The sequence below is a fragment of the Taudactylus pleione genome, unplaced genomic scaffold, assembly GCF_031769625.1.
Source record: "Taudactylus pleione unplaced genomic scaffold, aTauple2 ptg001421l, whole genome shotgun sequence".
Taxonomy (NCBI): Eukaryota; Metazoa; Chordata; class Amphibia; order Anura; family Myobatrachidae; genus Taudactylus; species Taudactylus pleione.
The window spans coordinates 497,615-513,658 of NW_028285820.1; the positions used below are offsets into that span (position 1 = coordinate 497,615).

General features: G+C 44.5%; 1 protein-coding gene across 1 annotated transcript in view; it reads left to right on the forward strand.

The window, feature by feature from the left end:
* Window positions 1–230: 230 nt before the first annotated feature.
* LOC148442674 (uncharacterized) overlaps window positions 231–16,044 on the forward strand; it is a 216,109-nt gene continuing 200,295 nt past the window's right edge. The window contains 7 exon segments of the mRNA XM_088463620.1: window positions 231–379; window positions 1,525–1,716; window positions 3,114–3,237; window positions 3,680–3,777; window positions 4,010–4,190; window positions 8,071–8,286; window positions 8,371–8,772. Coding sequence (XP_088319746.1) covers window positions 302–379; window positions 1,525–1,716; window positions 3,114–3,237; window positions 3,680–3,777; window positions 4,010–4,190; window positions 8,071–8,286; window positions 8,371–8,772 — 1,291 coding nt within the window. The 5' untranslated portion in view covers window positions 231–301.

Sequence of the window (16,044 nt, forward strand, 5' to 3'; positions counted from 1 at the left end):
CCCCGGCCAGGAGAGGAGCATTGGTGTAACCTTATACAGTACAGCATTGTGTGATGGCCTCTGAGGAGCCTTATGGGGCTGGGTCACAGGAACCTCTGACAGACACTGACCAGGGCTCTATGGCTGGGGGGAAAGGGGAAACTTACTGGTCACTCAGTGTTACATGTCTGACTGTGTTACATGTGTTCTCTGTGATATTTATTATACTTATTTTATATATTCCTAGACAGTCCTGCTGTGAGGAACCAGAGTCTTTATTACACTTTATTACACATTCTATATTATCTCTGATTCACTGAGGATGGACAAGGACGAGAGTCACAGGACTGAGAGGATCTTACATCTCACCCTGGAGATCATCTACCTGCTTACTGGGGAGGTGAGAGGATCTGGGAGTGTCACAGTGACATCACTTATATCTATAGTAATAATACAGGGACATGACTGGGGAGGTGAGGGGATCTGGGAGTGTCACAGTGACATCACTTATATCTATAGTAATAATACAGGGACATGACTGGAGAGGTGAGGGGATCTGGGGGTGTCACAGTGACATCACTTATATCTATAGTAATAATACACGGACATGACTGGGGAGGTGAGAGGGTCTGGGGGTGTCACAGTGACATCACTTATATCTATAGTAATAATACAGGGACATGACTGGGGAGGTGAGAGGGTCTGGGAGTGTCACACTGACATCATTTATATCTATAGTAATAATACAGGGACATGACTGGAGAGGTGAGGGGATCTGGGGGTGTCACAGTGACATCACTTATATCTATAGTAATAATACAGGGACATGACTGGGGAGGTGAGAGGGTCTGGGGGTGTCACAGTGACATCACTTATATCTATAGTAATAATACAGGGACATGACTGGGGAGGTGAGAGGGTCTGGGAGTGTCACAGTGACATCACTTATATCTATAGTAATGATACAGGGACATGACTAGGGAGGTGAGAGGATCTGGCAGTGTCACAGTGACATCACTTATATCTATAGTAATAATACAGGGACATGACTGGGGAGGTGTGGGGATCTGGGAGTGTCACAGTGACATCACTTATATCTATAGTAATAATACAGGGACATGACTGGGGAGGTGAGGGGATCTGGGGTTGTCACGGTGACATCACTTATATCTATAGTAATAATACAGGGACATGACTGGTGAGGTGAGGGGATCTGGGAGTGTCACAGTGACATCACCTATATCTATATTATTAAGCAAGCAGCAGGGAGCTGGTCTCAGATATTTGTATCAGTCCCACAGTCCTCACTGGAGTTGGGAATTATATGGCCGCAGTATGTTGTTTTCTTTCTGTCACTGACACAAAGTTGTTGGAGCTGCAGGAGATACTATATACTCTACATTTTCTTGTATATAGGAGATTGTTATACTTGCTTTAGTGAAATAGAGTCTTCTTGTATATTATGCAAAGTGATCATCTAAATAACCAGCCCCATTTAGGTGGAGTTTAATTGACCTCCTCATTGATGTCTCCCCCAATACACAGGATTACACAGTAGTGAAGAAGACATCCGGTGAGCATGAGACTCCCAGCAGCTATCCCCGTGTGTCAGGAGGACTGAGCAGGGCCCAGAGCCCCATCATGGTGCCTCCACCTCACTCACTGATACATGAGAGACACAATGACCAGAAGATGCTGGAACTCATCAACAATAACATTCAGCTGCTGACTGGAGAGGTGACTGCTGGGAATGGGACATTATACAGTAACACCAGGGGATGTGTCTGGGTGATGACCGGAGAGGTGACTGCTGGGAATGGGACATTATACAGTAACACCAGGGGACGTGTCTGGGTGATGACCGGAGAGATGACTGCTGGGAATGGGACATTATACAGTAACACAAGGGGACGTGTCTGGGTGATGACCGGAGAGGTGACTGCTGGGAATGGGACATTATACAGTAACACCAGGGGACGTGTCTGGGTGATGACTGGAGAGGTGACTGCTGGGAATGGGACATTATACAGTAACACCAGGGAACGTGTCTGGGTGATGACCGGAGAGGTGACTGCTGGGAATGGGACATTATACAGTAACACCAGGGGATGTGTCTGGGTGATGACCGGAGAGGTAACTGCTGGGAATGGGACATTATACAGTAACACCAGGGGATGTGGCTGGGTGATGACTGGAGGTGACTGCTGGGAATGGGACATTATACAATAATACCAGGGGATGTGTCATGGTGATGACTGGAGAGGTGATTGCTGGGAATGGGACATTATACAGTAACACCAGTGGGTGTGTCTGGGTGATGACTGGAGAGGTGACTGCTGGGAATGGGACATTGTACAGTAACACCAGGGGATGTGTCTGGTTGATGACTGGAGAAGTGACTGCTGGGAATGGAACATTGTACAGTAACACCAGGGGATGTGTCTGGGTGATGACTGGAGAGGTGACTGCTGGGAATGGGACATTGTACAGTAACACCAGGGGATGTGTCTGGTTGATGACTGGAGAAATGACTGCTGGGAATGGAACATTGTACAGTAACACCAGGGGATGTGTCTGGGTGATGACTGGAGAGGTGACTGCTGGGAATGGGACATTGTACAGTAACACCAGGGGATGTGTCTGGTTGATGACTGGAGAAGTGACTGCTGGGAATGGAACATTGTACAGTAACACCAGGGGATGTGTCTGGGTGATGACTGGAGAGGTGACTGCTGGGAATGGGACATTGTACAGTAACACCAGGGGATGTGTCTGGTTGATGACTGGAGAAGTGACTGCTGGGAATGGAACATTGTACAGTAACACCAGGGGATGTGTCTGGGTGATGACTGGAGAGGTGACTGCTGGGAATGGGACATTATACAGTAACACCAGGGGATGTGTCTGGGTGATGACTGGAGAGGTGACTGCTGGGAATGGGACATTGTACAGTAACACCAGGGGATGTGTCTGGTTGATGACTGGAGAAGTGACTGCTGGGAATGGAACATTGTACAGTAACACCAGGGGATGTGTCTGGGTGATGACTGGAGAGGTGACTGCTGGGAATGGGACATTATACAGTAACACCAGGGGATGTGCCTGGGTGATGACTGTATCATTGTGTGTGTCAGGTTCCTATAAGGTGTCAGGATGTCACTGTCTATGTCTCCATGCAGGAGGAGGAGTATATAGAGGAACACAGGGGTCTGTACAAGGACGTGATGATAGAGAATCACCGGCCCCTCACATCACTGGGTAAGAGGAGACTGTCATTTATTGTACAGGGGAGAGCAGGTGTGAGGGCCCCTATATACACACATCATCTGATAATCACATATATACAATGTACTCAAGGCCTGATTCAGCTTTGGGAATAGAGTGAGAATTAGCACGTAACTGATCATCTTGGTGAAACCATGCTGCACTGCAGGTGGAGCAGATGTATAATGAGCAGAGAGATTTAGAGTTGGGAGGGAGGTGTCCAAACTGACATCTAAATTGCAGTGTAAAAATAAAGCTGTGCAGTATGTGTGGGCTACTTGCAAAAGTGGCTAGTATTTACCCTACATGCAAAATAATGTATGTATTTGCACCCCTTGCATTGCAACATGGATTGTACTGGTACACAGTTACATGTTCTTCCTCACTTTATTCCCAAAGCTGAATCAGGCCCTCAGTCACTGTGTGTCTCCTACAGATGGACCCAGTAACAAAAATACCCCAGAGAGATGTCCCCGTCCACTTTATTCACAGGATTATACAGAGGAGAATCACAGGATCCCACAGGAGTATCAGGTAGGTGGGATTTAGGGTCTCACCAATATACCAAAGTGTCTTTATATGAGCTGTAGGAAGCTGTGTGTGTCTTATTAACCAGAATTCTTCTAATTAATGTAATTTTAATGAAATCTGACATTTCTAAAACTGTTATTTTATTGTTTTGTGGGTTACTTAGGGTGAAAGTCTGGCTAATATAAAGGCAGAAGATATAGAGGGAGAAGAAGAGACGTATGTGACTGATACGAAGGCAGAAGATATAGAGGGAGAAGAAGAGACGTATGTGACTGATATGAAGGCAGAAGATATAGAGGGAGAACAAGAGATGTATGTAACTGATATGAAGGCAGAAGATATAGAGGGAAAAAAGATGTATGTGATGGGTGATCAGCAGTGTAAGGAGGAGGAAATCCCTACAGATATCAGCACAGGTGAGTAATAAACACTTACTCAGAAAAGAGTCATATATGCTTCTTGCTCAATCACTACAACAGTACAAACTAATGAGGGAAATGTATCTGTCCAGTGGCGGAGTCAGGAGCCATCCTTCCCTATTATACTCCTGCTCTCCCCCTCACATCATGTCACTGTGTGTTACCAGCCCAGAGATCTGATCAGTCTCCTCCACACACTTTCTGGTGTATCTCATACATCAGGAGCCATCAGCCCCTATTATACTCCTGCTCTCCCCCCTCACATCATGTCACTGTGTGTTACCAGCCCAGAGATCTGATCAGTCTCCTCCCCACACTCTCTGGTGTATCTCATACATCAGGAGGCATCAGCCCCTATTGTACTCCTGCTCTCCTCCTCACATCATGTCACTTGTGTTACCAGCCCAGAGATCTGATCAGTCTCCTCCCCACACTCTCTGGTGTATCTCATACATCAGGAGCCATCAGCCCCTATTATACTCCTGCTCTCCCCATCACATCATGTCACTGTGTGTTACCAGCCCAGAGATCTGACCAGTCTCCTCCCCACACTCTCTGGTGTATCTCATACATCAGGAGCCATCAGCCCTATTATACTCCTGCTCTCCCCCTCACATCATGTCACTGTGTGTTACCAGCCCAGAGATCTGACCAGTCTCCTCCCCACACTCTCTGGTGTATCACATACATCAGGAGCCATCAGCCCCTATTATACTCCTGCTCTCCCCCCTCACATCAGGTCACTGTGTGTTACCAGCCCAGACATCTGCCCAGTCTCCTCCCCACACTCTCTGGTGTATCTCATACATCAGGAGCCATCAGCCCCTATTATACTCCTGCTCTCCCCATCACATCATGTCACTGTGTGTTACCAGCCCAGAGATCTGACCAGTCTTCTCCTCACACTCTCTGGTGTATCTCACACATCAGGAGCCATCAGCCCCTATTATACTCCTGCTCTCCCCCTCACATCATGTCACTGTGTGTTACCAGCCCAGAGATCTGACCAGTCTCCTCCCCACACTCTCTATACAATGTGCTGGTTTAAGGTACCTGGGTATTGAAACTTAGCTTATTATGTACCCCTATGTAATATTACAATTCATGGATCGCACAGACAGGACATCAGGGAACTATATCTTTATTGTGTGTTATGGTAGTAATACCATACAGTACATCACACTAAGTGGTACCTAAAGCAGTCGCCATGTTCTTCTCCAGTCCCCTAGATCAGATGTTACCCACACAGTGTACCTGGGAGGGGGCAGCGGCCCACATCCCAAGTACTGACTGATGTCAGTCACTGCAATCACCTCCTGTATGTCCATCCAGAGACACAACTCTCAGATGCAATGTTCTGCAGAAGTGTGAGGGAATCCCTAGTCCAGCAGCCTATCACCACCAAGTCCGGGACTTCTTCCCAGTGTACCATCTTATAATACTGTCCTGCTGGCAGGAGACAAAGCTCCATTCTCCAGTATCTCCTTGTAGAAGCCTAAACTCCACACCCCAGAGGACGTTACACAGTACTGAGCCCCAACCCCCTCCTGTCCTGTCCTTGTAATACAGCTCAGTGCCCACAATGTAGGTGTACACCCCTGTGCAGGTAACTCATTAGTGTGTCCCCTGGTATTGGGTATCCCTGCAGGGGGGCATGGTGTGATGTACACTCCCCCTGAATACTAGATACCCCTGTGGTGTAAGCGCCTTAGTGTCTGAGAGTTACCGGGATAGGACAATGGGACCCAGAGGATTGGTAATGAGGAGGGGGATCTGTAATAATGAGGGGTCCCTCCTCTAGTTATCTCCTCGTAGTCATGTGTGACATCCGCACCCTCCAGCTGTTCTGTGCTTCCTGCCTCAGAGACAGACAGAGGACACGGCCACAGATAGACTTCCTCTAATACCTTTCATATGTCACCTGGTAATGTTACATATACACAACATGACAGCCTAACTGTACACATTACTACTATACACCCCCTTATGTGCTGTCTATACCCCTCACCTACAGTGTATACTGCACAGTACTACTATACACCCCCTTATGTGCTGTCTATACCCCTCACCCACAGTGTATGCTGCACAGTACTACTATACACCCCCTTATGTGCTGTCTATACCCCTCACCTACAGTATATGCTGCACATTACTACTATACACCCCCTTATGTGCTGTCTATACCCCTCACCTACAGTATATGCTGCACAGTACTACTATACTCCCCCTTATGTGCTGTCTATACCCCTCACCCACATTATATGCTGCACATTACTACTATACACCCCTTATGTGCTGTCTATACCCCTCACCCACAGTATATGCTGCACATTACTACTATACACCCCCTTATGTGCTGTCTATACCCCTCACCCACAGTATATGCTGCACATTACTACTATACACCCCCTTATGTGCTGTCTATACCCCTCACCTACAGTATATGCTGCACATTACTACTATACATCCCCTTATGTGCTGTCTATACCCCTCACCCACAGTATATGCTGCACATTCCTACTATACACCCCCTTATGTGCTGTCTATACCCCTCACCTACAGTATATGCTGCACATTACTACTATACATCCCCTTATGTGCTGTCTATACCCCTCACCCACAGTATATGCTTCACATTACTACTATACACCCCTTATGTGCTGTCTATACCCCTCACCCACAGTATATGCTGCACATTACTACTATACACCCCCTTATGTGCTGCCTATACCCCTCACCTACAGTGTATACTGCACAGTACTACTATACACCCCCTTATGTGCTGTCTATACCCCTCACCCACAGTGTATGCTGCACAGTACTACTATACACCCCCTTATGTGCTGTCTATACCCCTCACCCACAGTATATGCTGCACATTACTACTATACACCCCTTATGTGCTGTCTATACCCCTCACCCACAGTATATGCTGCACATTACTACTATACACCCCCTTATGTGCTGCCTATACCCCTCACCTACAGTGTATACTGCACAGTACTACTATACACCCCCTTATGTGCTGTCTATACCCCTCACCCACAGTGTATGCTGCACAGTACTACTATACACCCCCTTATGTGCTGTCTATACCCCTCACCTACAGTATATGCTGCACATTACTACTATACACCCCTTATGTGCTGTCTATACCCCTCACCTACAGTGTATGCTGCACATTACTACTATACACCCCCTTATGTGCTGTCTATACCCTTCACCTACAGTATATGCTGCACATTACTACTATACACCCCCTTATGTGCTGTCTATACCCCTCACCCACAGTATATGCTGCACATTACTACTATACACCCCTTATGTGCTGTCTATACCCCTCACCCACAGTATATGCTGCACATTACTACTATACACCCCCTTATGTGCTGTCTGTACCCCTCACCTACAGTGTATGCTGCACATTACTACTATACACCCCTTATGTGCTGTCTATACCTCTCACCCACAGTGTATGCTGCACATTACTACTATACACCCCTTGATGTGCTGTCTATACCCCTCACCCACAGTATATGCTGCACATTACTACTATACACCCCTTGATGTGCTGTCTATACCCCTCACCCAAAGTATATGCTGCACATTACTACCATACACCCCTTATTTGCTGTCTATACCCCTCACCCACAGTATATTGCTGCACAAACCTACAGTCCATGAAATACCCAATGCCAACTGATGAGGGCTGTCAGAGCTGGGTGATGTGGTTCTCATTATATTTTAAGACCAGGGTCATCTTTGTTATTTTGTAAATGTATCAATTACTTGTAATCTGGCAAAAAGAAACAAAACCACTAAACATTGAGAACTTAGTAATAGTAGGAATTTTATACATATATTTTATTTCCTACAGATGGACGCACAATCAAGACCTCGGAGGGAGATTTAATTTTGAGTCCATATTTTAAAATAGAAGATAACATCAGACAGTTTTCTCCAGGAGACATCTCCTTTACTATAAATTTGCACCCAGTACGTCACAGTGCAAATATATCATCTGGTTTCTCTAATCATAATGAATGTTCCCCTGATACCTCTAATATTGCTACACGCAGTACAGCTCACAGAGGTGATAAAAACTTTCTCTGTTCTGACTGTGGGAAATGTTTCACAAATAAATCAGATCTTGTTAAACATCAGAGACGTCACACAGGGGAGAAACCATTTACATGTACTGAGTGTGGGAAATGTTTCACAGAGAAATCAGCTCTTGTTAAACATCAGAGACGTCACACAGGTGAGAGGCCATTTTCATGTCCTGAATGTGGGAAATGTTTTACACTGAAATCAGATCTTGTTAGACATCAGAGAAGTCACACAGGTGAGAAACCATTTCCATGCTCTGAGTGTGGGAAATGTTTTACACTGAAATCACATCTTGTTAAACATCAGAGAAGTCACACAGGTGAGAAACCATTTCCATGCTCTGAGTGTGGGAAATGTTTTACAGACCAATCAGATCTTGCTAGACATCAGAGAAGTCACACAGGTGAGAAACCATTTCCATGCTCTGAGTGTGGGAAATGTTTTACACAGAAATCAAATCTTGTTACACATCAAATAATACATAAAAAACATGAACTGATAGACCTAAAACAATCCTTTAAATAATTCCAACACTTCAAATATTTTGGCAAATCTTTTGCATTTTGAGTGCCAGCAATAGTAGAATGGACAATACACAGCGCCATCAGTAGACTAAACATTGGTACATTTTCCAACAATCTAACTTTAAAAAGGGAATTATGTATTACACAGTCATGGAGACCAGAATGGAACAGACATCTGATGTTATACGTATGTGATGTAATGAGTTGCTGTAATTTTCATTACCTGTGTGTGATGGGGATCAGTGAAGCATAGATTATAGTAGCACACAGCCTGTATATACTCACACACACAGTGCTATGTATGTCCTTTCATCACTCTGCATTTCATTCCACTGACCAATTGGCTCAGATGTAGGCCTGTGTCTTATCAGCCAGACTATATCTTACCAATCAGTCTTAGGGGGCAGCTAACTGAGGGGGACAACTAACTGTGGTAATACACAGAGTGTGCAATAACTAAGTGGGTTTTCTAAATAGTTTAAACAGACACATGGCTCACACAGACACTCCCTCCCCTGCAGCACTGTCACACAATCAGACACTCCCTCCCCTGCAGCGCTGTCACACAATCAGACACTCCTTCCCCTGCAGCGCTGTCACACAATCAGACACTCCCTCCCCTGCAGCACTGTCACACAATCAAACGCTCCCTCCCCTGCAGCACTGTCACACAATCAGACGCTCCCTCCCCTGCAGCACTGTCACACATTCAGACACTCCCCCCCTGCAACACTGTCACACGGTGACCTACACATCACACACACCTCCAGGCCTGGTAATAGTAAAGGAGGTGGGGTAGGAATATTACTGTCCCAATCTATCACATACACAGTTCTCCCACAGGTACCATCACTCACAGTTACATCATTTGTACATTCTATCAGGACTGTCACCCCTTTCTCTCTGCGTGTTGCTGTCTATCGCCCTCCTGGGCCACCCCAACAATTCCTGGAACATATTTCTGCCTGGCTCCCTCCCTTCCTATCCTCAGACATCTCCACCATCATCATGGGTGATATCAGTATCGCTACTGACAGTCCCCAATCACCTCATGCCTCCAATCTACTCTCTGTAACCTCCTCTCTCAGCCTCTCCCAATGGTCTCCTCTACTCATCAGGAGGGTCACTGCCTTGTTCTGCTAACACCAAGGAAGAGCTAGAAGAGGTTGTCTGTCATTGGTGCACATGTATAATATATAACTTATTGTTAGCTGTAACATGTATAGATTATATACAGTCAGTGAGATATTAAAAGAAAGAGAATTAGAAATGTGAATATAGAATGAAGCGTGTAATAAGGAAATTCTGAGCCGTACGGCCCTACCATTAATCGCTCATATTTATGTGTATATATACAGTATATACGTGTCTTTCTCACTTGTATATTGTTATATATTGAGATAATAAATTATTTCTTCTAAATTCCTCAATATTGATCAGCGTTTTATTCTTTGTACTGTTATGTCTATTTATTTCATTGGTGATCCCAAAACATCTTCCATAGAGAATATCTGATTCCTTTTACAGTACAGACATATTAGTCAGAGTATAACATTTTCTACAATGTATCTCTTATTATACTCCTCATATGAATACTGTATCTATCCTGCAGTTATACAATACAATACAATACAGACTTTATTGTCATCAACAACAAAACAAAACATGTTAGAATGTCAACGAAATGTAAATTACAAACACTTCAGCTTATAAAACAAACCAGTAAAACATTTCCATAATACTCAGGTCAGTGCATTGTGACAGTTCAATAGAGAACAGCGACATGGAACGAAGCCATTATATAACCGCTTTGTATGTGTGCGCACACTCCTAAAGAGTACATTTCATGGTAATCTTTCAAAAACCATGTAGTTGGGATGACTAGGATCAGCTTAGATGCTTCTAGTCCGCTTTAATACTCTCATAGAGAACTAGAATTTGGGGCAGTTTTACACCTATTATTTTGCTTGCAGTCTTGACCACCCGCTCAGGAGCCCCCCGATCAGCAGCAGTACAATTTCCACACCATATAATAATCCCATAGGTCAGGACACTCTCTATTATACAACGATAAAAGCTTAAGGAATCCACCACCTCAATGACCATATCATCCAAAACCACTGGTAATTTGGGTCCACAATCCATCCTCCTACTGAAGTCAATTACCATCTCTTTAGTTTTTGTTGTATTTAGGAGTAAATAATTATCCTTACTCCATTCTAGCAATCTTTGCACCTCATACCGATAGGCTTCCTCCCCTCATATCCTATCAGACCCACAATGGCGATGTCGTCAGCAAACTTCACAATCTTCACAGACTGTGAAGTTGAAAGTAACAGTCATAAGTAAATAGGGCTCAAAGCGCACCCCTGTGGGGCACCGGTTTTCAACAAAACTTCCCCAGAAACACATCCCCCTAACTTAACCACTTGGGGCCTATCTGTCAAAAAATTCAAAACCCAATTGCACAAATGCCCATTTAGACCTAACTGAAAAAGCTTTGAGACCAAAGATGCCAGAATAATAGTATTAAAAGCAGAACTAAAATCAATAAATAAAATTCTAACATACAGTAAGACCTCTTCTGCTCTAAGAGAGTCTGCACCGGGTGTAAAACTGATAAAACAGCATCGTCTGTAGAACGATTTACCCTATAACCAAATTGGTAAGGATCAAATCCAGCAGCAAAGGGGGATTTAATATGTTTCAGCACTAAAAGCTCAAAACATTTCATAACAATGGAAGTAAAAGCAATCGGGCGATAGTCGTTTAGACATTTAGGCACACCTTTTTTTAGGACTGGAACAATAGTTGTTTCTTTAAAACATTTTGGGACTTGGCAATATGCAAGGGACACATTATATATTAACGTAAAATCCCCACTAACTCATTACAACAATCTTTTAAAACCCTCCCCTGAGTCCCATCTGGACCTGCAGCTTTACCCGGGTTACCCTATGCAAACAGTCCTGTACTGATAATTCCTCTAACACTAAGGGTAACTCCTTAGGTTGAATTTCCGAGACCATAATTTCAGACACATTTTCCTTGTCGAACCTAGAATAAAATATATTCAGGTTTCCCACCAAAGCACTGCTACCATCACATAACTCAGTCGCTTTAGTTTATAATCAGTGATATCACGTAGACCCTGCCACATACTCTTGGGGTCTTTACACTGATTACATTTATTCTCCATCCTAGTTGAATACTCTATTCTGGCCCTTTTAATACCTCTCCTCAAGTCAGACCTCACCTTTGTATACAGTTCCTTAGTACTAGATTTAAAGGCTCTATCCCGAGCTTTAAATAAGGAACGTACCTCACTATTTAGCCATGGTTAATAATTTGGGAATACCCTAAACGTTTTCCTTAATGTCACACTCTCAACACAGCAGCTAATATAGCCCAAGACCAGAATGGTCAGAAGATCAAGGTTTATAGATCCTTCTACCATGGAGTCCTCAATTAACATTTCCCAATTTGTAAATGCTAGGTGGTCCTGTAACGTCTCAGTTGCTCCATCTGGCCAAAGTAAAACAGATCTACTAATAGGCCTAACACGTCTGACCAAGGGCTTATACAAAGGTATCATGAACAAGGAGACATGGTCCGATTTTCCAATATGGGGACACACTACAGTCTCAGGCCATTTTAAGATTTGTATAGACTTGATCCAAAGTATTTGCCCCCCGAGTCGGAACCATAACATTCTTAAAAAATGTTGGCAGTACCACTTTTAAATCAGCCTGGTTAAAATCACCTGCCACAATAAATATATAATTTACATTTGCAATTTGGTTAAAACATCATATAAAGTGTCCAGTGCGCGTCCCACATTTACCTGTGGGGGAATATAGACAGCTATCACTATAACAATTGCAAATTCCCTGGGCAAATAAAATGGCCTGCATTTAATCAACAGGTATTCTAAATCCGCTGAACAGAAACTCTCAATAAACGTAGCATTAGAACACCACTTATTGTTCACATATATACAGAGTCCGCCGCCTCTGAGCTTACCCGAAGCCTCAGTCCAGTCTGCCCTAAATAATGACCTATCTACAAGACATATAGCGGAATCTGGGACCAAACTGTTTAACCAAGTCTCAGTAAAGATTATGATGGAGCAGTTCCTTAAATTTGCTTGCTAGATCCACTTGTATATCATCCAGTTACTGGGAAGAGACTGAACATTTGCTAAAAATAAACTGGGTAAAGGGGGATTTAGGGGGCAGAGCTGCAGTTTGATTTTAACTCCAGCCCTCTTCCCCCGCTTCTGCCACCTTTCCCTCAAATGGATGACGCTTCCAACTATAAGCACTTGCCATACTAGGTCACCAACTGTGACCCCCGTACCATGATCTGTGCTCATTTCTACCACTGTTGTGGCTGTAATTCCACCAGCACCAGGAGCTAGCCACTGCCATGTCTGCTTAGCAGCCTGCTCCTGAAATCCCGGGACAGGTGCAGCACCTCACCTCCTGGGGCAGCGACAGTGTCAGCCATCCCTGTAGCCCCTGCTCAGAGTCCCGTGTGTACTTCCGCCCCAACTTCCAGGCCTCTAGGGGAGGCGTCAGCCATCCCAGCAGCCCCCACTCGGAGTCCCGAGCGCACTTCCTCCCCGACTTCCAGGCCTCTAGGGGCAGGGGCAGCCGTCCCGGCAGTCCCCGCTCCAGGTCCCGAGCGCACTTCCACTACACCTCCAGCACCATACCACCCTCCCTAATATAATCTATGATGTCTAACGGTGAGGTTCTGTACATAATGGCTGCAGTTGGGGATAACACAACTTGCTCTATCTTTGAGGGTACACTGAGAAACAGGTGTATGTAACTAGAACCCTCCCCAAAAAATATCTGTTGGAAAAAAATCAAAATAAATCGACTGTAACTGTATGATAAACCACAGGTGCTAATAGATTCTTGCTGATGCTGTGAGGAGGTATGAGCAGGGTTCAAAGTGAGCCGGTATAGGGTAGTATGCCATACCGCCACTTCATTCCGTGTTCTGATTGGCAGTCATCACTGGGACCAAATATGGTATCCCAGAGCCAAAGTTGTAGCGGCAGCATTATTTGAAGATGTGTCCCACTGATCAGCACTGGCTTAACGAAGGATCAGGTCCAGCGCCAGAGTGGATGCAGCAGCAGTTTATACTTGTCGCCGGCTGTGAACCAATTGCGGACCGTCAGCCAATCAAAAAGAGAAGTCAGCAATGGCCTTTTAAATTTGGCACTGGCCGCTAGCCAATCACGGCTTGTGGTCCAGCAATCAGAAGCAGTTGCGCGGCTGCTTCTGATTGGCTGCCGGTACTCGCCTTTGATTGGTTCATGGCCTGCACAAAGTTTAAACTGTCGCTGCATCTGCCCTCATACCTTGGCGCTGGGGATTGGATACTCGGTCCAAGTGTCGATCAAAGATGTGTGTGTGTTCCTGCTGGGTGCCATTCCACCACAGAGAGCCCACTCCCTGCCAGAAGATGGGGAGAAGCACCTGGTCTCAGCCAGTGCTGATCAAAGAAATGCCCCTGCTTGGTGCCGAGCCATCCGTGGAGAGCCCACTGCCAGCCGGAGGGATGGGGAAGAGATGCAGCCAGTCTCTGTCAGTGCAGATGGACTGAGAGGTACTGGGGTGAGGTAATGTGAGCACTATGAGGTGTTAGGTTGAAAGAGGGAAGCAGGTAGTGTCAGGTGCAGGGGGTGTTAAAGGGAAGTAGGCAGTGAGAGAAGCAGGGGGGTGGGAGAGGGAAGTAGGCAGTGAGAGGTGAAGGGGGTGGGAGAGGAAAGCAGGCAGTGAGAGGTGAAGGGGATTGAAAAGGAAGCAGAGGCTAATTCCCATTATCAAAATACCTAAAGTTTGGGGGTTCAACTGAAATTGCCACTTAGAGCAATGGGTATGAGTGTATGACGGTGCCGTGAGAATGTCAGCTAGATAGACTATGCATTGGCTTCCTTACTGACAGAGTAATGGCTGCTTCCATCACTGTGACAATGTGTATGGGGCATCTGATCAGATAATTATAATAGCCTATTAGTATAGGAGCTCCATCCAGTAGCAGCATAGTTGGTGTCTGTGATGGGGGTGCATTGGTACAGAATGGTAAATCTCCGTGATGTCTACTTTACAAAGTATATACTTAAGGAAAAGGGAAAAAGGAAAGATCGTCGCACTGACCATAAGTAAAGTAAAACACAAATATATTAATTATTGAAGCAAACCGCATAGATGGATGGTATTGTGCGATATAGAAAATCTGTGCTCATATGTATGCTGAACCCTGTTTTCTGTCCCTCTAATAACTGCTGACTACCTCAGGATTAGTAATTCTCTCATTATGGGCCCAATGCTTAATTACTAAGACCCATAAAAGCAGAAACGAACACCTGAGAAAAATCACTGTTATCCTGTTGTTTCTAAGGGCAACCCGTTATTTATGGTCACTCACTCCTCATAGATGGACTTATTTCCGGGTGAGGAGTAGCAGAATCAGGAATTAATGGCTTCTATACCCTGACCATCCTTGCACTTCATTTTCTTTATATATAGAATAAATAATTTAGAAAATGTATTGAAGTCTAATGATCTTTATTTATGATGTTGGAATTTATAATATTTACTGTGTAATATTTCGCCATTACCAAAAGGCAAGGGGAATTCTCTTTGTACGCATCTGTATTGTTTGTCTATGAATATGTATAAACAAATCTTTTTGGGATAGCATTGAGCATACCATCAGATACAATAATAGTGATATATTTAAGCATGTACATTGATAAGGAATGGTGATTATAATCATTACTGTCTCCAACCTAAATTTTTCTTGTCATTTTTTTATTTTAATATTGTACATTAAAAGTTAACCTTTAAAACCCATTTATTACATAATTGAGTGCTCACAAAACAGAGTTCTTCTCTATCCCTCTCTTTTTGATACTTTACAAAGTAACTATGTATTTGGGAGAGCAGTAGAATGTACTGTAACCCTCCATATTGTATCTTTAGGGGTGTAAAACCTGGTTAGAGTTTCTTCCCTGCTGAGCCATCTGGTTTCTGTATTGTATGATACCAATGTCACAGAGAGTGTGGTCTGCACTCTGTCTCCCTTATCCTATGGGCACTAGGACCTGAAGCCGCTACCTCCAACCTGCCAAGTGCACTACTGTGCATGCTCAATTCTCTGCGCATCATTCTCCTCTCAGCATATAGGACGTGACC